General features: G+C 36.9%; 1 protein-coding gene across 4 annotated transcripts in view; it reads left to right on the top strand.

Moving 5' to 3' along the window:
* DENND4C (DENN domain containing 4C) overlaps window positions 1–19,998 on the top strand; it is a 119,023-nt gene that overhangs the window by 90,395 nt on the left and 8,630 nt on the right. For 3 of the 4 annotated variants that reach the window (XM_055577952.1, XM_055577953.1, XM_055577954.1), the window contains 7 exons: window positions 2,375–2,552; window positions 3,381–3,490; window positions 3,815–3,990; window positions 9,873–10,055; window positions 11,146–11,341; window positions 13,660–13,905; window positions 15,488–15,605. In XM_055577952.1, coding sequence (XP_055433927.1) covers window positions 2,375–2,552; window positions 3,381–3,490; window positions 3,815–3,990; window positions 9,873–10,055; window positions 11,146–11,341; window positions 13,660–13,905; window positions 15,488–15,605 — 1,207 coding nt within the window. Of the gene's footprint in view, window positions 1–2,374; window positions 2,553–3,380; window positions 3,491–3,814; window positions 3,991–4,988; window positions 5,036–9,872; window positions 10,056–11,145; window positions 11,342–13,659; window positions 13,906–15,487; window positions 15,606–19,998 lie in introns of those variants that run through there. The other variant, XM_055577955.1, reaches the window with a different exon arrangement.

Below are 19,998 nucleotides of genomic sequence, written 5' to 3'. Positions count from 1 at the left end.
CTCAGGTTCTTCTGCCTTTTCTAAAACCAGCTTGAACATCTGGAAGTTCATGGTTCATGTATTTCTGAAGTTTGGCTTGGAGAGTTTTGAGCATTACTTTACTAGCGTGTGAGATGAGTGCAATTGTGTGGTAGTCTGAGCATTCTTTGGCATTGTGTTTCTTTGGGATTGGAATGAAAACTGACCTTTTCCAGTCCTGTGGCCACTGCTGAGTTTTCCAAATTTGCTGGCATATTGAGTGCCGCACTTTCACAGCATCATCTTCCAGGATTTGAAATAGCTCAACTGGAATTCCATCACCTCCACTAGCTTTGTTTGTAGTGATGCTTCCTAAAGCCCACTTGACTTCACATTCCAGGATGTCTGGCTCTAGGTGAGTGTGAATGATCACACCATCATGATTATCTGGGTCATGAAGATCTTTTTTGTACAGTTTTTCTGTGTATTCTTGCCACCTCTTCTTAATATCTTCTGCTTCTGTTAGGCCCATACCATTTCTGTCCTTTATTGAGCCTATCTTTGTATGAAATGTTCCCTTGGTATCTCTTAATTTTCTTGAAGAGATCTCTAGTCTTTCCTGTTCTATTGTTTTCCTCTATTTCTTTGCATTGATTGCTGAGGAAGGCTTTCTTATCTCTCCTTGGTATTCTCTCACCATTTGTTCTCTTACCATTATGGAATTATGTTAGAAATCAGTATCAAAAGGTATTTGAAAATACCTTACATATTTTCAAGTGCAATGTGACATTTACACAGAGAGATCTTTGACTTGGCCATTGAAATCCTCATTAAAGTTAAAAGACTGAAAAAATACAGAGTGATTGCAGAGAAAAAAGCATTTAAATGAGAATATTAGTATCAAAATGAGAAATCTCAAAGATACTTTAAAAACCTATGTAATTGGAAATTAAATGTCCACTTTTAAATGATGGGTGTATCAAAGAAGCTATAACAAGGAAAATTAGAAAATATTTGTAACATAATAAAAAATAAAAGAGAGTTGACCAGAATTTGTTGCATGTAGCTGAAGCTGTTCAGTGCAACTAAGTACAACGTGGAATTTTGAATAAGGTGTGAAAACAATAGACACTAGCATAACATTTTGTGAAATTTGAACAAAATCTGTACTTTAGTTAATACTGTGTCACATGTTAATTTCCTTAGTTTTTTTAAACCACATAGTGTTTCTTAGAGAGTAAATTCTTGTTGCTTATCTGTTTTACGAAAAGTAGCTTGTATCTGTTACATCCATCACCCTGATTTGCCCCTCTCCCCTTACTGCTTGGTAACTGCAAGTCTGTTTTCTATCTCTGTGAGTCTGTTTCTGGTTTGCATACACATTCATTAGTGTTAGTTTATAGATGCCACATATGAATGACACCATACAGTGTTGCTCTTTCTCTTACTTATCTCACTAGCCATAATACTAAGTCCTTCCATGTTGCTGCAGATGGCAATTTTTCATTTATTTTATTTAAATGGCTGAGTAACATTCCATTGTGTGTGTGTGTGTGTGTTTATCACATCTGCATGATCCTGTCATCTGTCGATAAGCACTTGGGTTGCTTCCATGTCTTGGCTATTTTATATAGTGCTGCTGTGAGCGTTGTGGTGCCTGTCTCTTTTTGAATTAGTGTTTCTGCTTTTTCTGGATGTATACCCAGAAATAGTTATATAATAAGGAAGGCATATAAGTCTTCTTTAAAGCAAAAATTATAAAGGAAACTGCTTAGTGAAATGTTTCCTATCTTAAAGCTTCAACAATCACTTAAAGCATTACAGTCGCTGTAATCAGCAATTACAGTGTTCAGAACTTGGTTCATGTTTTACTCCTCTAATACTGATGGTTGTTTTCAGAATAATCATATTGCCAGCAAACATTCTTCACAATTATCTGATCTTAATGTACTCATATTATCCACATTTTTCAGATAACATAATTAAAAAGGAAGTTAAGTCATTTCTGTAGGATCATTTCCGTAGGATCACAGTATGTAATGGGGAACCAAGATCACAGTCTGGCTCTCTTGACTCTTAAGCCCCTACTCTGTTTGTACTGGGGTCTCTGATTACATTGGACGCAGTGAGCTCCTAGAGTTCTTTCATTTTATAGTTTGAATATTGGGATAAACCCCACAGTCCTAATATATACTAGGGTCACAACATGATCTTAAAGCATAGGTCATTGCTTGAATGTCTTAAGAGTATGGAAGAGAAATTCCAAATAATAGAAAGAGGTCAAGGTTTCAGAACATATGGTGATGATGATTTTAGAATTATAGATGAATTTAATTCTGAAAAGGATAGAGTGAATATATTCTCATTGGAGAAGATCTTATGTATATATGTGGGATTTTATTTTTTCCAATTAAAGGAGGAAACAAATAGAGATTACAGTTTCCCAGCTGGCCTTGAAGACCATATTTTGGGAGAGAATATATCACCTAATACGAGTATCTCAGGGTTGGTCCCCAGTGAACTTACCCAGAGCAACACAAGCCTCGGCAGTAGTAGCAGCAGTGGAGATATAGGAAAACTGCATTACTCACCAGGTAAGGGGGAGGATTGTCCTCTCTCCTGATTTATATGCCCATAATTCTTATCCCTGTACCACACACAGTAAGCCCCATTTGTCGAGATGATCGGGTAGATTTGTGTATAGCCACACCATATTAACCACTGTTATTTTATAAGGTCTTAAAGTACTGTGTGGAATCAGACTGTGGCTTCCCTGGTGGCTGAGTGGTAAAGAATCTGCCTGCAGTGCCGGAGATGTGGGTTCAATTCCTGGGTTGGGAAGATCCCTTGGAAAAGGAAATGGCAACCCACCCCAGCATTCTTGCCTGGGAAATCCACTGAGTTTTTTATTTATGTATATTTGTGGATTGTATCATTAGTTCTCATACTTTAGTGTATCTCAAAATCACCTAGGGTATTTGTTTATAAGTATATACAAATATCCAAGCCCTAGGCTAAAACTTTTGAGACTTAATCTGTGGAATGGGACTTTAAGAATATATATTTTTGACCAGCTTTCCAGGCGAATCATTTATTTACTAGAATTTGAGAATTTCTTTGCTATATTACTGAAATCTCCTAGTTCTGTGTTATTTTTTAAATTGTAATTTTATTCATTTTCTCCACTTTTTATTATGAAAAATGTCCAGTACTTTAAAAAGTTCAAAGAATCATATAGTGAACAATCATAATATTCTCCACCTAGATTTAATTAACTATTGTTAAATGTACATAAGTACATTTTGATACTAAACCTTTTGAAAATAAATTGTAGACTTCATGGTATTTCCCGCTAAATATGCATTTCCAAAGAATAAGGACATTTTCATACATAATGTGTTATGATGTTTACTTCTCTCTAGGTGAACTTCCATTTCCAAGAGGCATAAAAGGGCAGGAATTTGAAAAGTCAGATCATGGTTCTTCTCCAAACACCAGCATGTCCAGCATCTATCAGAATTGTGCAATGGAGGTAAAAGTTCTATATTCAGCCCATAATAATAAAGTGGCAGTAAACATATTTTTATTTCAGAGTGGCGTTTTAACAGAATTCTATGATACCTTTCTGGACTGAATAAGTCATTTTGTTGAATTTTCTGGTGTCTTATGTAAACAAGGCAATAAGCTAGTAGTTTTACCTATAAAGTAATTGTTCTGTTATTAATTTCAAATGTGATCCACAGAATAAATACAATTCTACGTTTGTCTCAAGAGGATGGACTATTAAGAGTACCAAGACTATTGAGGCCACTATTCACTGCAGTGGTTTTCAGTGTGTGTGTTTTTCTGCTCTTAGGTTTTGATGTCAAGTTGTTCACAGTGCAGAGTTTGTGCAGCTTTGGTTTATGATGAAGAAATTATGGCTGGATGGACGGCAGATGATTCAAATTTGAATACAGCCTGTCCCTTCTGTAAAAGCAACTTCTTGCCTCTTCTCAATATAGAATTTAAAGACTTGAGAGGCTCTGCAAGGTTAGTATTGTAAAAGCTCCCTTAGAGAGGTAAGTACCCTCTAAAAGGCAGAAGAATGAAGTAGTCATGGTGTGCTCCAGATGTTCCTTTCCTTGCCCTCCTTCATTTTCATTATTTGAGAGAAAATACTAATATTGTAGGAGGCTGTTTTTCCATGTTATTTAACAAATGATTATTATTAATAGTTAATTTTTGGAGCTAAACTTTATAAGTTATATAAGTATATCAGTTATTATAAATTAAAAATTCTAACATTAGTTATTAATTTAATATTTCTGCTTTAATGACCTTGATTATGTGCTCTGGAGCCTCCCCACCACCACCACCAAAAAAAAAAAAAGATGAAAGGGACTTTAACTCTTCTCCTAACTTGTTGCCCTTTTATGGTGGTGCTCTCTAATGTGAAATGACTAAATTCTAGGCATTAGAAAAGAGATTAACTGATCTATAATCAGTCATTAAGTAATTGAGAGTTTGGTAACTGTTTGCTCACCTAAGTACTTACAATTTTTTTCTTCTTCTTATGGTGATTGTAAATGGGATTGTTTTCTCAATTCCCCTGTCTGCTAGCTCATTAGTATGTAGAATGCAACAGGTTTTTATTGGTTTTGTACCCTGCAACTTCACTAAATTCATTTATTACTACTAATAGTTTTTTGGTGGATTCTTTAGGGTTTTCTAGATATAAAATCATGTCACCTGCAAACTTATTCCTTTCTAAATTGGATGGCTTTTTTCCCTCTTTTTTGCCTAATTTCTGTGGCTAGGAGTTCTATGTTATGTTTCAGCTTTTCACCTTTGATAATGATGTTAGCTGGGGACTTGTCATATATAACCTTTATTATGTTGAGGTATATTCCTTCTATATCCACTTTGTGGAGAGTTTTTATTATAAATGGATGATTGGTCTTGTCAGCTGCTTTTTCTGCACCTGTTGAGATGATCATATTTTTATCCTTCATTTTGTTAATGTATGTATCACATTGATTGATTTGCAGATGTTGAACCATCCTTGCATCCCATGGACAAATCCCACTTGATCACGGTATATGATCCTTTTAATGTATTGTTGCATTTGGTTTGCTGGTATTTGGTTGAGGATTTTTGCATCTTTGTACATCAGAGATACCAACCTATGTCTTACTTTGTGTGGTCTTTATCTGATTTTGGCATCTGGGTGATGTTGGTCTTGTAAAATGAGTTAGAAAGTATTCCCTCCTCTTGAATTGTTCAGTATAGTTTGAAAACGATAGGTATTAAATCTATAGATGTTTGGTAGAATTTATTTGTGACACTGCCTGGTCCTGGCCATTTGTTTTTTAGAGGCTTTTTGATCACTGCTTCAGACTGTACTAACAATCAATTCAAATCTTCTCTTCATGATTCAGTCTTGGAAGGTTGTACTAGTCCAAGAATTTGTACATTTCTTCTAGGTTGTCCTGTTTGTTGGTATATAGCTGGTTTTTAAAATATTCTTATAATCCTTTGTATTCCTCTGGTGCCCTTTGTTATTTTCTTTTTGTTTCTGATTGTATTTATCAGAGCCTTCTCTCTTAAGTCTACCTAAAGATTTGTCTGTTGTGTTTATCTTTTTAAGAACCAGCTTTTAGTTCCTTTGGTCTTTTCAGTTGTCATTTTAGTCTCATCCATTGGTGGCTCAGAGCTTAAAGCGTCTGCCTCCAATGTGGAAGACCCGGGTTCGCTCCCTGGGTCAGGAAGATCCCCTGGAGAAGGAAATGGTAACCCAGTATTCTTGCTTGGAGAATCCCATGGACGGAGAAGCCTGGTAGGCTATAGTCCATGGGGTCGCAAAGAGTCGGACATGACTAAGTGAATTCACTTTCACTTTCATTTATTTCCACTCTGATCTTTATTATTTATTTCTTTCCTTCTACTGACTTTGGAATTTGTTCTTCTTCTTACATTATTTTTGGCTGTGCCCCATGATTTGTGGGATCTTAGTTCCCTGACTAGGCATCCAACTTGGGGCCCTGGCAGTGAAAGCACGGAGTCCTGACCGTTGGACCACCAGGGAACTCCCTGTTCTTTTCCTGGTTCCTTTATGTGTAAGGTTAAGTTGTTTATTTCAGATTTTGTTTCTGGAAGTAGGCCTGTATTTCTCTAAACTTCCCTCTTAGTACTGTTTTTGCAGCATCCCATAGATTTTGATATGTCATATTTTCGTTTGTCTTCAGGTAATTTTTTGTTTCTCTTTTGATTTCTTCATTAAACCAGTGTTTCAGTAGCATATTATTCATTAGCCACATATTTGTGATTTTTTTCAGCTTTCTTATAGTTGATTTCCAGTTCCATACCACTGTGATTAGAAAAGATAACTTAATATGATTTCAGTCTTCTTTTATCTATTTTTATTTACTTATTGAGTATTGTTTTCTGTCTCAACATACGGTGCATCCTTGAGAAAGTTCCATGTATACTTGAGAAGAATGTGTATTCTAATGCATTTGGATGGAATGTTCTATATAAACTTATCAAATTCTGATCTTAGGTTTCATTTAAGGTTGCTTTCCTCTCTGTCTGGATGGTCTACCCATTGATGTAAATGGGGTATTAAAAAGTCTCTTACTGTGTTAGTCAATTTCTCTCTTTAGATCTGATACTTTTTAATATACTTTGGTGTTTCTATATTAGGTGCATATATATTAATATGTCTTCTTGATGAATATTATTTATCATTAATAAATGATAAATATTTATCATTATTTACTATCCATTTTTGTCCTTTATTGCCTTTTTGGTTTGAAGTCTGTTTTGTCTGATAAGGGTAGGGCTGTACCCACTTAATTTTTATTTTCCATTTAGTTACTACAGAATATTGACCATATTCCTCATGTTGTACAATACATCCTTGAGCCTATCTTATACCTAGTCATCCCAAATACTCTTTGTTTTATAGAGTGTTCTCTCTGTTTAGTAATTTCATTTCTGAGATTGAACTGCCTGAGTTTCCTTTTAGTTTACTGAGTTTCTTTATGACAGCTATTTTGCATTATCTTAATCAGTTAGATTGCAATATTTGTAGCTTTAAGTTTGGGTTCTGGGGGAGTGTAATTTTTTTTTGTGTGTGGGGAGGATACATGTTATTCTGGTGCTTCATGATGCTTGGTGAGTTGTTCCCCTTGCCAACATATTTGAAGTACTGAACACCTTTCTGCTTGATTCTGACAATTCAACTGGTCAAAAAATAGAGGCCTCTTGATTTCCAGTAGGTGGTAATACATTAATAGCACGAGTCTTTGGTTCCTCTTACCTGAACTGCCTCTATTATATGTGAGTTTGCACTTTCCACACTCCACTGCCTCTGTCAGAGGTGTGGCCTTGTGACCTCGTTATTGCTTTTTGGGCCTTGGGGTCATTGGTACTTCTCTGCTGCCTCTGTTGCTGGTGTCTTATGACCTGGTGCGTTGGGTTGGTGGTCTCTTCCCTCTTGTCTGGAATCCCCTGGGTTGCAGGCTCTGCCACTGCTGGTAGTGGTCATTTGATTTTCTAAGGTTCGTGGGCTCCACTGGCATGGGAAGGTGGGGCAGGGGGCCAGAGTTATGGGTTCCTCAGTGGCCAGAGGGATGAGGTCTGAAGCCCCTTTGCCACTCAGTTACCTGTCATGACAGGCGCTGCTGCTTCTGGGAAGCTGGCGTTGTGTGCACTTGCCCCCACTGCTGCTAGGTTTTCTGAGGCTGCAGACTTAGCTTGCCAGAGCAGAACGCCAAGACTGGAGGCTGTACTTGTGCTTTTCCTTCAGTTTCGCCTCCGCTGTGTGTTCTAGTCCATCCACCTTTAGATGTACAGGTGTGTGGGAATCTCCAGTGTTAGGCAGAGGTACCTTTGTTGCATTGTTGATGTTTTACTGCTTGTAAATTGAAGGGACAAGATAAAGGTAGCTTTCCACTGTGCCACTTTGCAGATGTCACTCGCTTTTACTCATTTTTGTATTTAGTTTCTTTTTTGTGTTGATCTGTCTTCACTATTCTTTTTTTTTTTTTTTCTTGGCTGCACCATGCCACTTGTGGGATCTTAATTCCCTGACCAGGGATGGAACCCAGGCCCTAGGCACTGAGAATACAGAGTCCCAACTACTAGGCAGGGAATTCCTGTCTTGAATATTCTTGATATTAATTCCTTGAAGAGAAATGACCAGTTTTGATGTTATCATGCATTAGTTTTCCACCTTATGATTTGTGCATTTGAAATCTTCTTTTTAAACAAGATTCCAAAGATTCCCATCTATAGTACATGAAAATCTTTTCCTAATGTTCTTCTGTTACCTTTATATTTTCCCTGTGGTATTTAGGTTTTAAATACATCTGTAGTCTACCTTTGTATATGATCATAGAGATCCAGGTTTGTTTTTCTCCATATAATGAGCCAGTTTTACATCCTTCCTTCATCAATATTATATATAGTATCACCTTTATCATATATCAAGTTCCTATGTATACCTCACTCTGGTTCTGTATTCTGTCAACACTGTATTATTTTTATTACAATATTTATGTTATGTCTGGTTGGTAGGGTAAGTTCCCCTTTGGAAATTTCTTATAGTTTTTTGGTTATGCATATAAAACTTTAGAGTAACTTTGAGTCCTCCCCCACAGAAAAAGTCCACCTTAAGTTTTCATGGGATTCAAATAGATTTGTAGCTTAATTCTGGGGAAATGGACATCTTTAGTATTATTCTCCTATGAGCATGGTATGTATCTCCCTGTTTTAGATCTTCTTTTAATAGAGTTTTAAATTATTCTCCATAAATTTTGTACTTTTTTGTTAATTGAGTTTCTTAAGCTTTTGTGGTATCTTATTTTATATTTTCTAATTGAATATAAACCAGCATTATTAATCTTCCTCCCCAGTATGTCATTATGGAAATTTCCTACTTACGGACAAGTTTAATTAAAGATTTTTTTTTTACAGTACACCCAAATATCCGCCCCTATATTCTTCAGTTAATTTACATTGTTGTTTTATCACCTATCTATTCTTCCATCCATCCATCAGTCCATCTTATATTTTTATTTGTTTAAAATAAGATGTAGATGGGTGGGGAGTGGAATTCCCTGGCAGTCCAGTGGTTAGGGCTCAGTGCTTTGCAGGAGACACAGGTTCAGCCCTGGTCAGGGAACTAAAATCCTGCATGCTTTGCAGTATGGCCTATTAGTAATAATAATATGTAGTAATATTATATTAATAATAATAAAAATACCTTTCCCCCAAAGACTTGAGCGTTCATATCATTAACTAGAGTTCAGTATTTATTTAGTTTTTTTTTCATTTAAGGTAAATTTGATTTATGCAAATCAAGATACAGAACATTATTATGACTTCAGAAAGCACTGTTTATGTCCCTTGCAAGGCAAAGCTCTCACCCCATCCCCACCCAGAAGGAGAAAGAGAGAAGATGAAAATAAATTACTGAATTAATAGAGGGGAGAGAGAATGACTAAAGACAAAAATGGAGATTCTTAAGCAGGGGGAAGGGTATTATAAATAGTTACAGGTTAATACATGTTAAAATGCTAGTCTTTATTTTTTTTTAATTAAGAAAATTAATGAAATATTTTGCTTTCCAACTTCCTTCATAGCTTTCTTTAGTGTCTCTCAAAAACTGAAGGGATCTTGTATTGAACTATAGTGACTTCCTCTGGATCTTTTCATTTGAAAAGTTTCAGACAAGAGAAGAAGAGAGAATGAGAGCAAGAGTGTGTGTATGTGAGTGTTTGAAATAGGCAGTGTTTCTGTGGATTTGTATAATTTATTAGTGACTATTTTACTATACAGTGATTATAAATATGATGACATTTGGAGGATTGTAGGATTTTTATAGACTTTTTTATACTTTCTTTTTTTTTGGATGGGTCCATATTTAGCTTTTTCTTGAAACCAAGTACCTCTGGTGACAGTTTACAAAGTGGCAGCATTCCATTGGCAAGTGAACCTTTGGAGCACAAACCCATATCCAGTTCAGCAGAACCTGACCTGATCAACTTTACGGATTTGCCAAAACATAACCAGACCATTACTGAAGAAACAAGCTCTGCAGTTGAATCAAGGTACCATAGAATTCAGAGAATTCTTCATAAAAAATTGGGTGCCCCTGTAAAAATTTCATCTTTAAATACAACCTGGCTGACATAGACATAAGTTCTGGCATTTTTAAGAATGTAACTTTAAAGGCTACCCACTCCCATATTCTGGCCTGGAGAATTCCCTGGACTATACAGTCCATGGGATCGCAAAGAGTCAGACACGACTGAGCAATTTTCACAGTGTTTAAATATCTAATGAATGAATCTGATGATAAACCACTTTTAATATTGTTTAATGTTTTACAGTGGTCTTTCCCAGAAATGAACTTCCCAACAATAAAAAGTATTTTCCCTTTCAGTGTAGTCATTGCCAGTTTCCAGATACATACTCTCTTTACAGTGAAGTATACCTTTAACTCTTAAATATTGATTCAAACATTTATTGAGAGCCTATTGTATGCTCAGCATTATGCTGAACACTAAAAATAAAAAAGGAAATAAAATCTGACCTCTGTTCTTAGGTGGGTCATGGCCTGAAAGTGAAAGTCACTCAGTCCTGTCCGATTCTTTGCAGGCCCATAACTACGCAGTCCATGGAATTCTCCAGGCCAGAATACTGGAGTGGGTAGCCTTTCCCTTCTTCAGGGGATCTTCCTAATCCAGGGATCAAACCTAGGTCTTCTGCATTGCAGGCAGATTCTTTACCAGCTGAGCCACAAGGGAAGCCCGGGTCATGGCCTAGTAGAGATTAAATACTTGACAGTGAATCTGCATTACTTATTTGGATGCAGTATACATACTTCCAGGTGATTTTGTTTAATAAAGGTGAAATGTTTGAATAGAGCACATGAATGGGCACTTAGTCCTTTAAAAATAATACCATAATACTTACCATATACCCTCTTCCTACCCTCATCAGATCATCCACTTCATCCTGTTTTTCTGACTGATTTTACAAAAACACCTGAAGAAAAGTTAATTCCTATAAGGCAGTACTGACTCTTCTCAGATATATTCAGTACATTCAAAATTTATTGTAGAAAATACTCTAACTCTACAGATTTAGATTGTTTAAACCAATCTAACCACAGCATTTCTTCTTCATTTTTTTAAGTGATGAAATAATGAAAGCCAGCGGAGATGTCCAAACTATGAAAATTTCACCTGTGCCTAATAGTTTATCAAAACGAAATGTGTCTTTGACTAGAAGTCACAGTGTTGGAGGTCCCTTGCAAAATATGGACTTTTCCCAGCGACCGTTTCATGGCATTTCAACAGTTAGTCTTCCAAACAGTCTGCAGGAAGTTGTGGTATGTAACAACATTATAATTATACTGTGTGTTCGTGTAAGTATATATTAAAATAGCATCTTCTTCTGTAATAGGTTTTTTTTAATCACATGAAAAGTGATACATTTTCATAAGCAGGCTAAGAACTTTCAGATTTCAAAAATGTGTACAACTAAACAGAAGAGCATAATGAGTCCTTTTGTGGCACCATCCAGCTTCAGTAATTTTCAACTTACATTTTTCTGTCATGTATACCCTCATTCAGTTCTTTTGTAGATCCACTTGAAGCAAATTTCAAACATATATTCCATTTGTCAATATTTCAGTATTTATCTCTAAGAGATAAAGACTCTTAAAAATGTAATGCTGTTGGTTCAGTCGTTAAGATTCCACACTCCCAATGCAAGGGGTGCAGGTCGGTCCCTGGTCAGGTAAATTACTATCTCACTTGCCACACAATGCGGCCAAAAGTCAAACAAACAAAAAAGTGCCATTATCAGATCCAGGAAATAACAAATGATATCAGGGTCATTCGGTCGTTGTTTGAATTTCTAGTGATTTCAAAAATGTCACGTATGTGTGCTTTGCAGTTTGAGGAATCAGGATCAAATAATGCTGTGTGATTGGTGATCTGCTTTCTGGTCTTTTTAAATCTATAGACTCTTTTTTCCCCTTGTAATTTATTTGTTGAATACAACCCTGTAAGTTGGTAATTGCAGCTCGAAGCTTGATCAGATTCAGGTTTTTTGTTCTGTTTTGTTCATTTGTGTATTTTTACAAGGCAACTTCATCAGTAGTGGTCTGTCTCGAGGGACGTGAACTCAGTAGTGGTATGTCTCAAGGGACGTGAACTATCTCTGTGGGCTTAGCAGCTGTTAACCCCTTAATGCCTAGATAAGTTATCCATTTGGAGCTATAATATGACAATGGTCTAATTCTGTCATCTTCTTTATTATATGAAATATATTTATAAAGAGAAACTTATGCTATGGCTTTTGTCTGATTTTTTACAAAAATGCAGTTTATGTTGGAAAAGCAAGATAAATGTTTGATTTTCATTTTTGCTTTTATTTATCAAACTTCACACTGATAAGTTGGGTTCCTAGCATTCTCCAAGGTGATCCATTATCTGGGGGCATAGGGTTTCATTATGACCTCATGGGTTTAAGCATTTATGTTTACATCCACTGCTGTTGTTACCCTTATTGATGCTTATTTTATTCCTTCTTTGGTCAGCTAGAAGCCTCTACCTGTTGGTGCCTTATTCCTTTTGACACAACTCTAATAGCTTTTATGGGTCTTTCCTGATCACTCAGTTGGTAAAGAATCCGCCTGCAATGCAGGAGACCCCGATTTGGGGTTGGGAAGACCAACTGGAGAACGGATAGGCTACCCACTCCAGTAATCTTGGGCTTCCCTGGTTGCTCAGCTGGTAAAGAATGTGCCTGCCATGCGGGAGATCTGGGTTTGATCCCTAGGTTGGGAAGATCCCCTGGAGAAGGGAAAGGCTACTCACTCCAGTATTCTGGCCTGGAGAATTCCATGAACTAGTCCATGGGGTTGCAAAGAGTCAGACACGACTGAGCAACTTTCACCTTTGTATAAGTTCTTCTAAAGTTTCCTTACTTTGTTGTATTACAAGATGTTTGATGCTCAAGTGTTACATATTTCCTTCTTCAGAATCAGTCATTTCTTTAAGAAACATTCCTTTTAGAGAAAAACAGTATTTGAAGATCTCAATCTGGGCACCATGGGTACTTGTTAATATTGGTCATAAACACTTTATTCTAATTGTGTACAACTTACAAAGTCTGGGTTGGGTTTCTTTTTTCATTATTTCATTTGATTTATAAAATTGCTCTTTAGTTTTTATTGCAGTCAAATGTATAAACAAGTTAGATATATTTTAAAGACTCATCAAGAAATATTAACACAAAAAATGGCCTCATCTGTTTAGAGTTTTACATGGAAGATAAAGTCAGATTTTTTTGATATCATTATGAAACATCAGAAACACAAATATTTCTTGTAAAAAGTTGAAAAGGAAAAATCAGTCATACATAGGGCATTGCTCTTAATGTGATAAGAGAAACTCATGTTTAAAATAGGGTCTAGTATATGGATTAATAATTTTTGTTCATAATCATTTAACTTAAGGGTATTTATGATTAAATACTTTTTCTTCTTTTATGTTTTCTTCAGGGTGTTATACTACATGTAGTAATGGCCCTGAAATAAGTTTGAAAGGACAGAAAAGTGTGCTTTCATTGAGACATACTCTGAAACATACATAATAAAATTGATCATATTCACTTCTTTTTTATATTTCTGTTTTTAAGGATCCTTTAGGAAAAAGACCCAACCCTCCCCCCGTTTCTGTGCCTTACTTGAGTCCTCTAGTGCTTCGCAAAGAACTTGAATCTTTGCTAGAAAATGAAGGCGATCAGGTGATTCACACGTCCTCATTCATCAATCAACATCCAATCATTTTCTGGAACCTCGTTTGGTATTTCAGGCGTTTGGATCTTCCTAGTAACTTGCCAGGACTTATCCTCACTTCTGAACATTGTAATGGAGGCGTACAGGTAGGGAACCAACTTCTGTACTTAAAACTGCATTCATGTTGGTTAGGATGAGGCTTCACTTCAGGTATTAGGAAGTATACAATACTAGTGTTAAGTCATAGGTTATTTCTCTCTCACATAAAAATTTAGATAGGTGGTCCAGGGATGGTATAATGCTAGAGACTTGAGAGCCTTCTATCTTTTTTGCTTGCAGTGTGGCCTCCAAGTTTTACACCTGGTCTAGGATAGCTGTACTCTAATTCCAAGCTACCACATCCATTTCCAGCCAGCAGAAAGAAGAAAAATGGATGGAGAATATATTCTTTCTTTAGGGATAGTTCCTAGATTTACATATAATCTTTCTATATGTATTTGTTTGGCCTAAATTTAGTTATATGATCATTTCTAGTGGCAGGAGTAGCTAGAAAAGTAGTTTTTATTCTGAAATATAATATTCCTAGCTGTGAGGGATGTTTGGGGGAGAATGGACACATGTATGTGTATGGTTGAGTCGCTTTGCTGTCCACCTGAAACTGTCACAACATTGTTAATCAACTACACCAATAGAAAATAAAAATATTTTTTTAAAAAGATATTCCCAGCTGAAACTCTCACTTTATTTTAAAGGATTTGTATTAGCCATATTTTTCAGATATATTTAAAAACTAGTGAAGTTATTTTGCTAGGTCACATACTGAATAAGTGATGGGGGGCTAAGACCACAGTCTGGCTTTCTGACTCTGCTTGAGCTGGCATCCTTGACTCCCAGGGAGACAGTAAGCTTATGATACTGAATATTGAGAGATACCCCCCACCCCAAACATACATCAGAGGCACAGTAAACTTTGAGAGTCTTGTAAACTGTTCTGACTGATTTATGTAGTAGTCAGTACAATGAGATGGAGAAGGAAATGGCAACCCACTCCAGTATTCTTGCCTGAGAATCCCAGGGACGGAGGAGCCTGGTGGGCTGCCATCTATGGGGTTGCACAGAGTTGGACACGACTGAAGTGACTTAGCAGTAGCAGCAGCAGTACAATGAGATAGTAGTAACTTGTACTTTCTCGTATCTTAAAATTTGCTGTGATGAAGGCTAATCACATTCACGTGACTGCTGTGCCAGTTACCAAGTTGTCACTCAGTCCTTGAAAGTCAGAGTGAGAATCATGCACCTCAGAAAAGAATAACATTTGTACTTAGATACAAGTAAAAATTAAAATTTTTCTTCAGAGTTTTAAGTCTAGAATTTTATTTTTTTTTTTACAAACCCTTATGTCAAGGGCTGACTTTCAGTAGATCACAGCGAGGGAGCTGCTCTGCTGTGTATTAATCTCGACTCAGAAGCAAGTCATCTGTGAGCAGTTTAGCACCAGATTCCCCAGGAACGTGCAGTGCGTGACGGGCGAGGGGGCGGCTGCCTTTCCAGCTGCGCCCTGTGTCCCAGGAGGAAGGGCTCTCCACTATGCCGTGCTCCAGGTCTAGAATTTTAAAAAGGACTCATCTGTTTTATATAATCAAGCTTTGCTAAGTCCACTGGTAATTACTATTATGCTTAGTTACTACTGTGCTTAGGGTACTAATACTGTCTATTGATCTTTTTTAGCTTCCCCTGTCATCTCTGTCCCAGGATAGCAAACTTGTTTATATTCAGCTGTTATGGGATAATATCAACCTTCATCAGGAACCAGGAGAACCTCTGTATGTCGCATGGAGAAATTTTAGTAAGTAAAATAAATACGTAAAAGACTCAAACTGGAAACAACCAAATATCCATCCACAGGTGACTGCATAAGCAAATTACTGTACAGTCCATCCACACAGTAAAATACTGTTTCAGTTCAGTTCAGTTCAGTCGCTCAGTCGTGTCCGACTCTCTGCGACCCCATGAATCGCAGCACGCCAGGCCTCCCTGTCCATCACCAACTCCCGGAGTTCACTCAGACTCACGTCCATTGAGTCAGTGATGCCATCCAGCCATCTCATCCTCTGTCGTCCCCTTCTCCTCCTGCCCCCAATCCCTCCCAGCATCAGAGTCTTTTCCAATGAGTCAACTCTTCGCATGAGGTGGCCAAAGCACTGGAGTTTCAGCTTTAGCATCATTCCTTCCAAAGAAATCCCAGGGCTGATCTCCTTCAGAATGGACTGGTTGGATCTCCTTGCAGTCCAAGGGACTCTCAAGAGTCTCCTCCAACACCACAGTTCAGAAGCATCAATTCTTCGGCACTCAGGCTTCTTCACAGTCCAACTCTCACATCCATACATGACCACAGGAAAAACCATACCCTTGACTAGACGGACCTTTGTTGGCAGAGTAATGTCTCTGCTTTTAAATATGCTATCTAGGTTGGACCTAACTTTCCTTCTTTAGTAGTAAATAAAAATGGATGCCTGAGGGAAAAATAGAATTGAGGAGATGAGATTAATTATTTTGCTTTGTTTTTAAATCTTTCATTCACTTTTAGTATCTCCTCAGGCTTTTTTCCATTTTATTTCAAATTTATTTGTTGTATCGACCTGTTTATCAGATGTCCTGTTGAGCTGAAGAGTGGCTTTTTTGTGTGATTCTTACGGTCTATCTGTCAAATATTAATTTGGTGAGGTATTTGGAGAGTAAATTCTGTACAGCAGATGTGTTTGTGTAGATGATAATTTCAATTATATGGATATAAGCCTCAAAGATTTTGGCTTTATTTGCAGTTTTTTATATATAGAATATATTTTTACAAGGGGTTTAAAAGGTTATCCAGTATTCAGAAGCCTTGTGAGTCTGTAAGAAACCACCGACAATCCAATAGGTCAGTGAGCAAATGGTATCAGTAAGCAGTTCATGGAAGAAACATTAAAATGCTGCTCTGTAGATATACAGTGTACAAAGCTGTCAGTACCACGATGGTTCCCAGAAGATAATAATAATGAAAAACTTAATACCTAACAAGAGAATTGTGATAAACCCACATTAAAAAATGTTGGCAAACAAGAAAAGGAAGGAGTTATTTCTATATAGGTTCCTGAAAGGATGGATGCCCATTATATTAAGTGGAAAAAGGCAAGTTGTAGAACAGTATATGATCTTTTTTGCAGGAATTAAAAAAAACCAAAATGTTTTAATAATATTTACTTATTTTGGGCTGTGCTGGGTCTTCGTTGCTGCACGGGCTTTTCTCTGGTTGTGGTGAGTGGTGGGCTGCTCTCTCGTTGTGGTGCAGGGGCTTGTCATTCAGTGGCTTCCCTTGTTGCGGAGCACAGGCACTAGGGCATGTGGGCTTCTGGAGTTGTGGCTCCCAGGCTGTAGAGCACAGGCTCAATAGTTGTGGCACATGGGCTTAATTGCTCTGCAGCATGTGGGATCCTCCCGGATCAGGGATTGAACCCACGTCTCCTGCATTGGCAGGCAGATTCTTCACCACTGAGCCACCAGGGAAGCCCCTGTATGTTTTTAATGTATGCATAGAAAAAGGTCTAAAAAACTATATATATCCCAAGCTGTTAGCAGTACCTGCTCAGAAGAGAAAAGGGATTGTATTTTTTCCTACAGTCTTTTACTACTTAACATTTTACTTAAGCTAGAAGAGAAGAATCTGACATTTTCCCTTGAAATATGTCAGTCACAAAATTATGACTAAATGTATCTATTTTTGTCTTTTTGTTTTTCCAGTTATGATATTTGAACACTTTTTAAGCAGGAGCAGAATAACCTTGAAATTTATGCTAGAAAAAAATAGAATTATAACCGCAATTTCTTTAGTTGTTTCCCCTCATATCTTGAAATAGATAAGTGTTTTAAAATGTTCTATAATTTGTGGTAGGAACAAAATTTAGATTTCCCAAGAATAGCTTTGTTTCTTTACTTGGTTTCTTTAAATGAAGAACTGGCACATAAATAAGATTATAAGACATAATAGAATTGAGTAGTGACTTTTGGAAAAGCAGTATGGGGAGCTGCACAGTCCCAATTCCCAGCAAAACAACATAATTGGTGAAAGTTATTAAAGACAAAAAAATGTATCTGTGTGTGTCTATGACTATAGAAGAAAATGAAGAAACATTTATTTAAGAAAATATATATTAAATTGCAGTGAAAACAGTGATTTCTGTAGCACTTGGGCTACAACTTGCTGCTCCCCACCAGCCCCCAGTCAAGGGGCTACAGCATCTCCCTGGGAAAGACAGGTTGTCAGCAGTTCTCATGCTCCCAGCTCTACCAGCTCTATAGCACAGAGGTTCGGTTCCAGGACATGAGGAGGCTCACTTCCTCCACTTATCCCCCATTCATTGCCTGTTTCAGCAACCTTTGAATACTGGAGCTCTGATTGTTCTCACAGCATCTTGCTCATAAGGGAGAGGTTTTATGCCATTTGAGGCAAGCTAAAGAATTGGAGGCAACTGCATCCCTCCAGTGCCCCACTCACAAAGTAGGGGAATCATTCTAAGAGAAGGCCACAGTTCCCAGCCCCGGCTCCAGAGCAGTGGCCGAGAGACCGGCCATAAGAACAGAGAGCTCAGAAGTTCTCCCCAAAGGAAATGATCTTATTTGGGACAGACTGGAGAAGTTCAAGCCTAAAAGCACTCTTGGAAAAAGTGGAGATTTTGGTGAGAGGGCCAGTATTACCCTGATACAAAAACCAAAGACATCATAGGAAACAAAAACGAAAAATCCGTATCACTTATGAATATAGACATAAGGATCCTCAGAAAAATACTGTAAACCAAATCCAGCAATTTATAAAGGGGACTGTACGTCATGACCAGTGCTCTTACCCCAGACATGCTGTGTTGATTTGAAAATCACTTACGATAATACACCGTATCAATCAGAATAAAGGACAAAATCCACATGATATCTGAATGGGCACAACTGAAGCATTTCACAAAATCTGTTGTCCTTTGTTAAAAACACTCAACAAGCTAGGAATAGAAAGAAACCTCCTCAGCCTGATTATGAATATCTGAAAACCTACAACTGGTCTCATACTTAGTGAAGAAGGGCTAAATACTTTCCCTCTAAGCACAGGAACAAGACAAAGATGTCTGTTTTCATTATTTCTTTTCAACATTGTACTGGAGGGTCTTGTTAGAGCAGTTAGATGGGAAAATAAAAGGCATCTAAATGAGAAACAAAAAACTATCCCTATTTGCAGGTTCTGTGACCTTATATATGGAAAATCTTAAATTAGAAAATCCTAAGGAACACACACACACACAGAAAAAGACAAATGGATAAGTTCAGCAGAGTTACAGGATATATGATCAATATATATAAATCAACTATTTCTATATACTTTGACTTAATAATCCAAAAATTAAGAAAATAACTCCATTTATAATAGCATTAAGAATAAAATACTTAGGGATAAATTCAATAAAAGAAGTTAAGAAAGTAAAAACACCTAAATAAATAGAAATCCCATGTTCATGGACTAGAAAAGTTAATATTGTTAAGATGGCAGTACTCCCAAATTGATCTATAGATTCAGTACAATCTATATCAAAATTCCAGGTGGCTAATAGAAATTGGCAAGCCTATCCTAAAATTTATATGGGTTTTCAAGGGACCTAGAATAGTCAAAATAAGTCGTAGGACTCATATTTCTTGATTTGAAAACTTACTGCAAAGCTACAGTAATCAAAGCGGAAAACTGGCATAGGATAGATATATAGGTCAATGGAATAAAGTTCAGTTTCCAGAAATACACCCACACATGTATAGTTAATTGCCTTTCAACAAGAGTGCCAAGGACCATTCACTGGGGAATGAATAGTCACAACTGGAACAACATGCAGAAAAGATAAAGTTGGATTTTTTCCTCATATCATACATAAAAATGAACTCAAAATGGAACATATACCTAAATGTAGGAGCTAAAACTATAAAACTCTAAAGAAAACATTGGAGTATATATTTTCATGACCTTTTATAGGACCAGGTGTTCTTAATACAACCCCAAGAGGTGACAAAAGAAAAAGTAGACTTAAAAACATCTGTGCTGAAAAATCAACCATTAAAAAGTGAAATGTCAGCCCACAGAGTTGGGGGAGATATTTGCAAAGTATCTTAAGGATTTGTATTCAGAATATATAAAGAAGTCTCAAAACTCATCACAAAGAAGATAACTC

The sequence above is a fragment of the Bubalus kerabau genome, chromosome 4 (assembly GCF_029407905.1).
Source record: "Bubalus kerabau isolate K-KA32 ecotype Philippines breed swamp buffalo chromosome 4, PCC_UOA_SB_1v2, whole genome shotgun sequence".
NCBI classification, from domain to species: Eukaryota; Metazoa; Chordata; class Mammalia; order Artiodactyla; family Bovidae; genus Bubalus; species Bubalus kerabau.
This window is presented reverse-complemented; position numbering and strand designations above follow the sequence as displayed.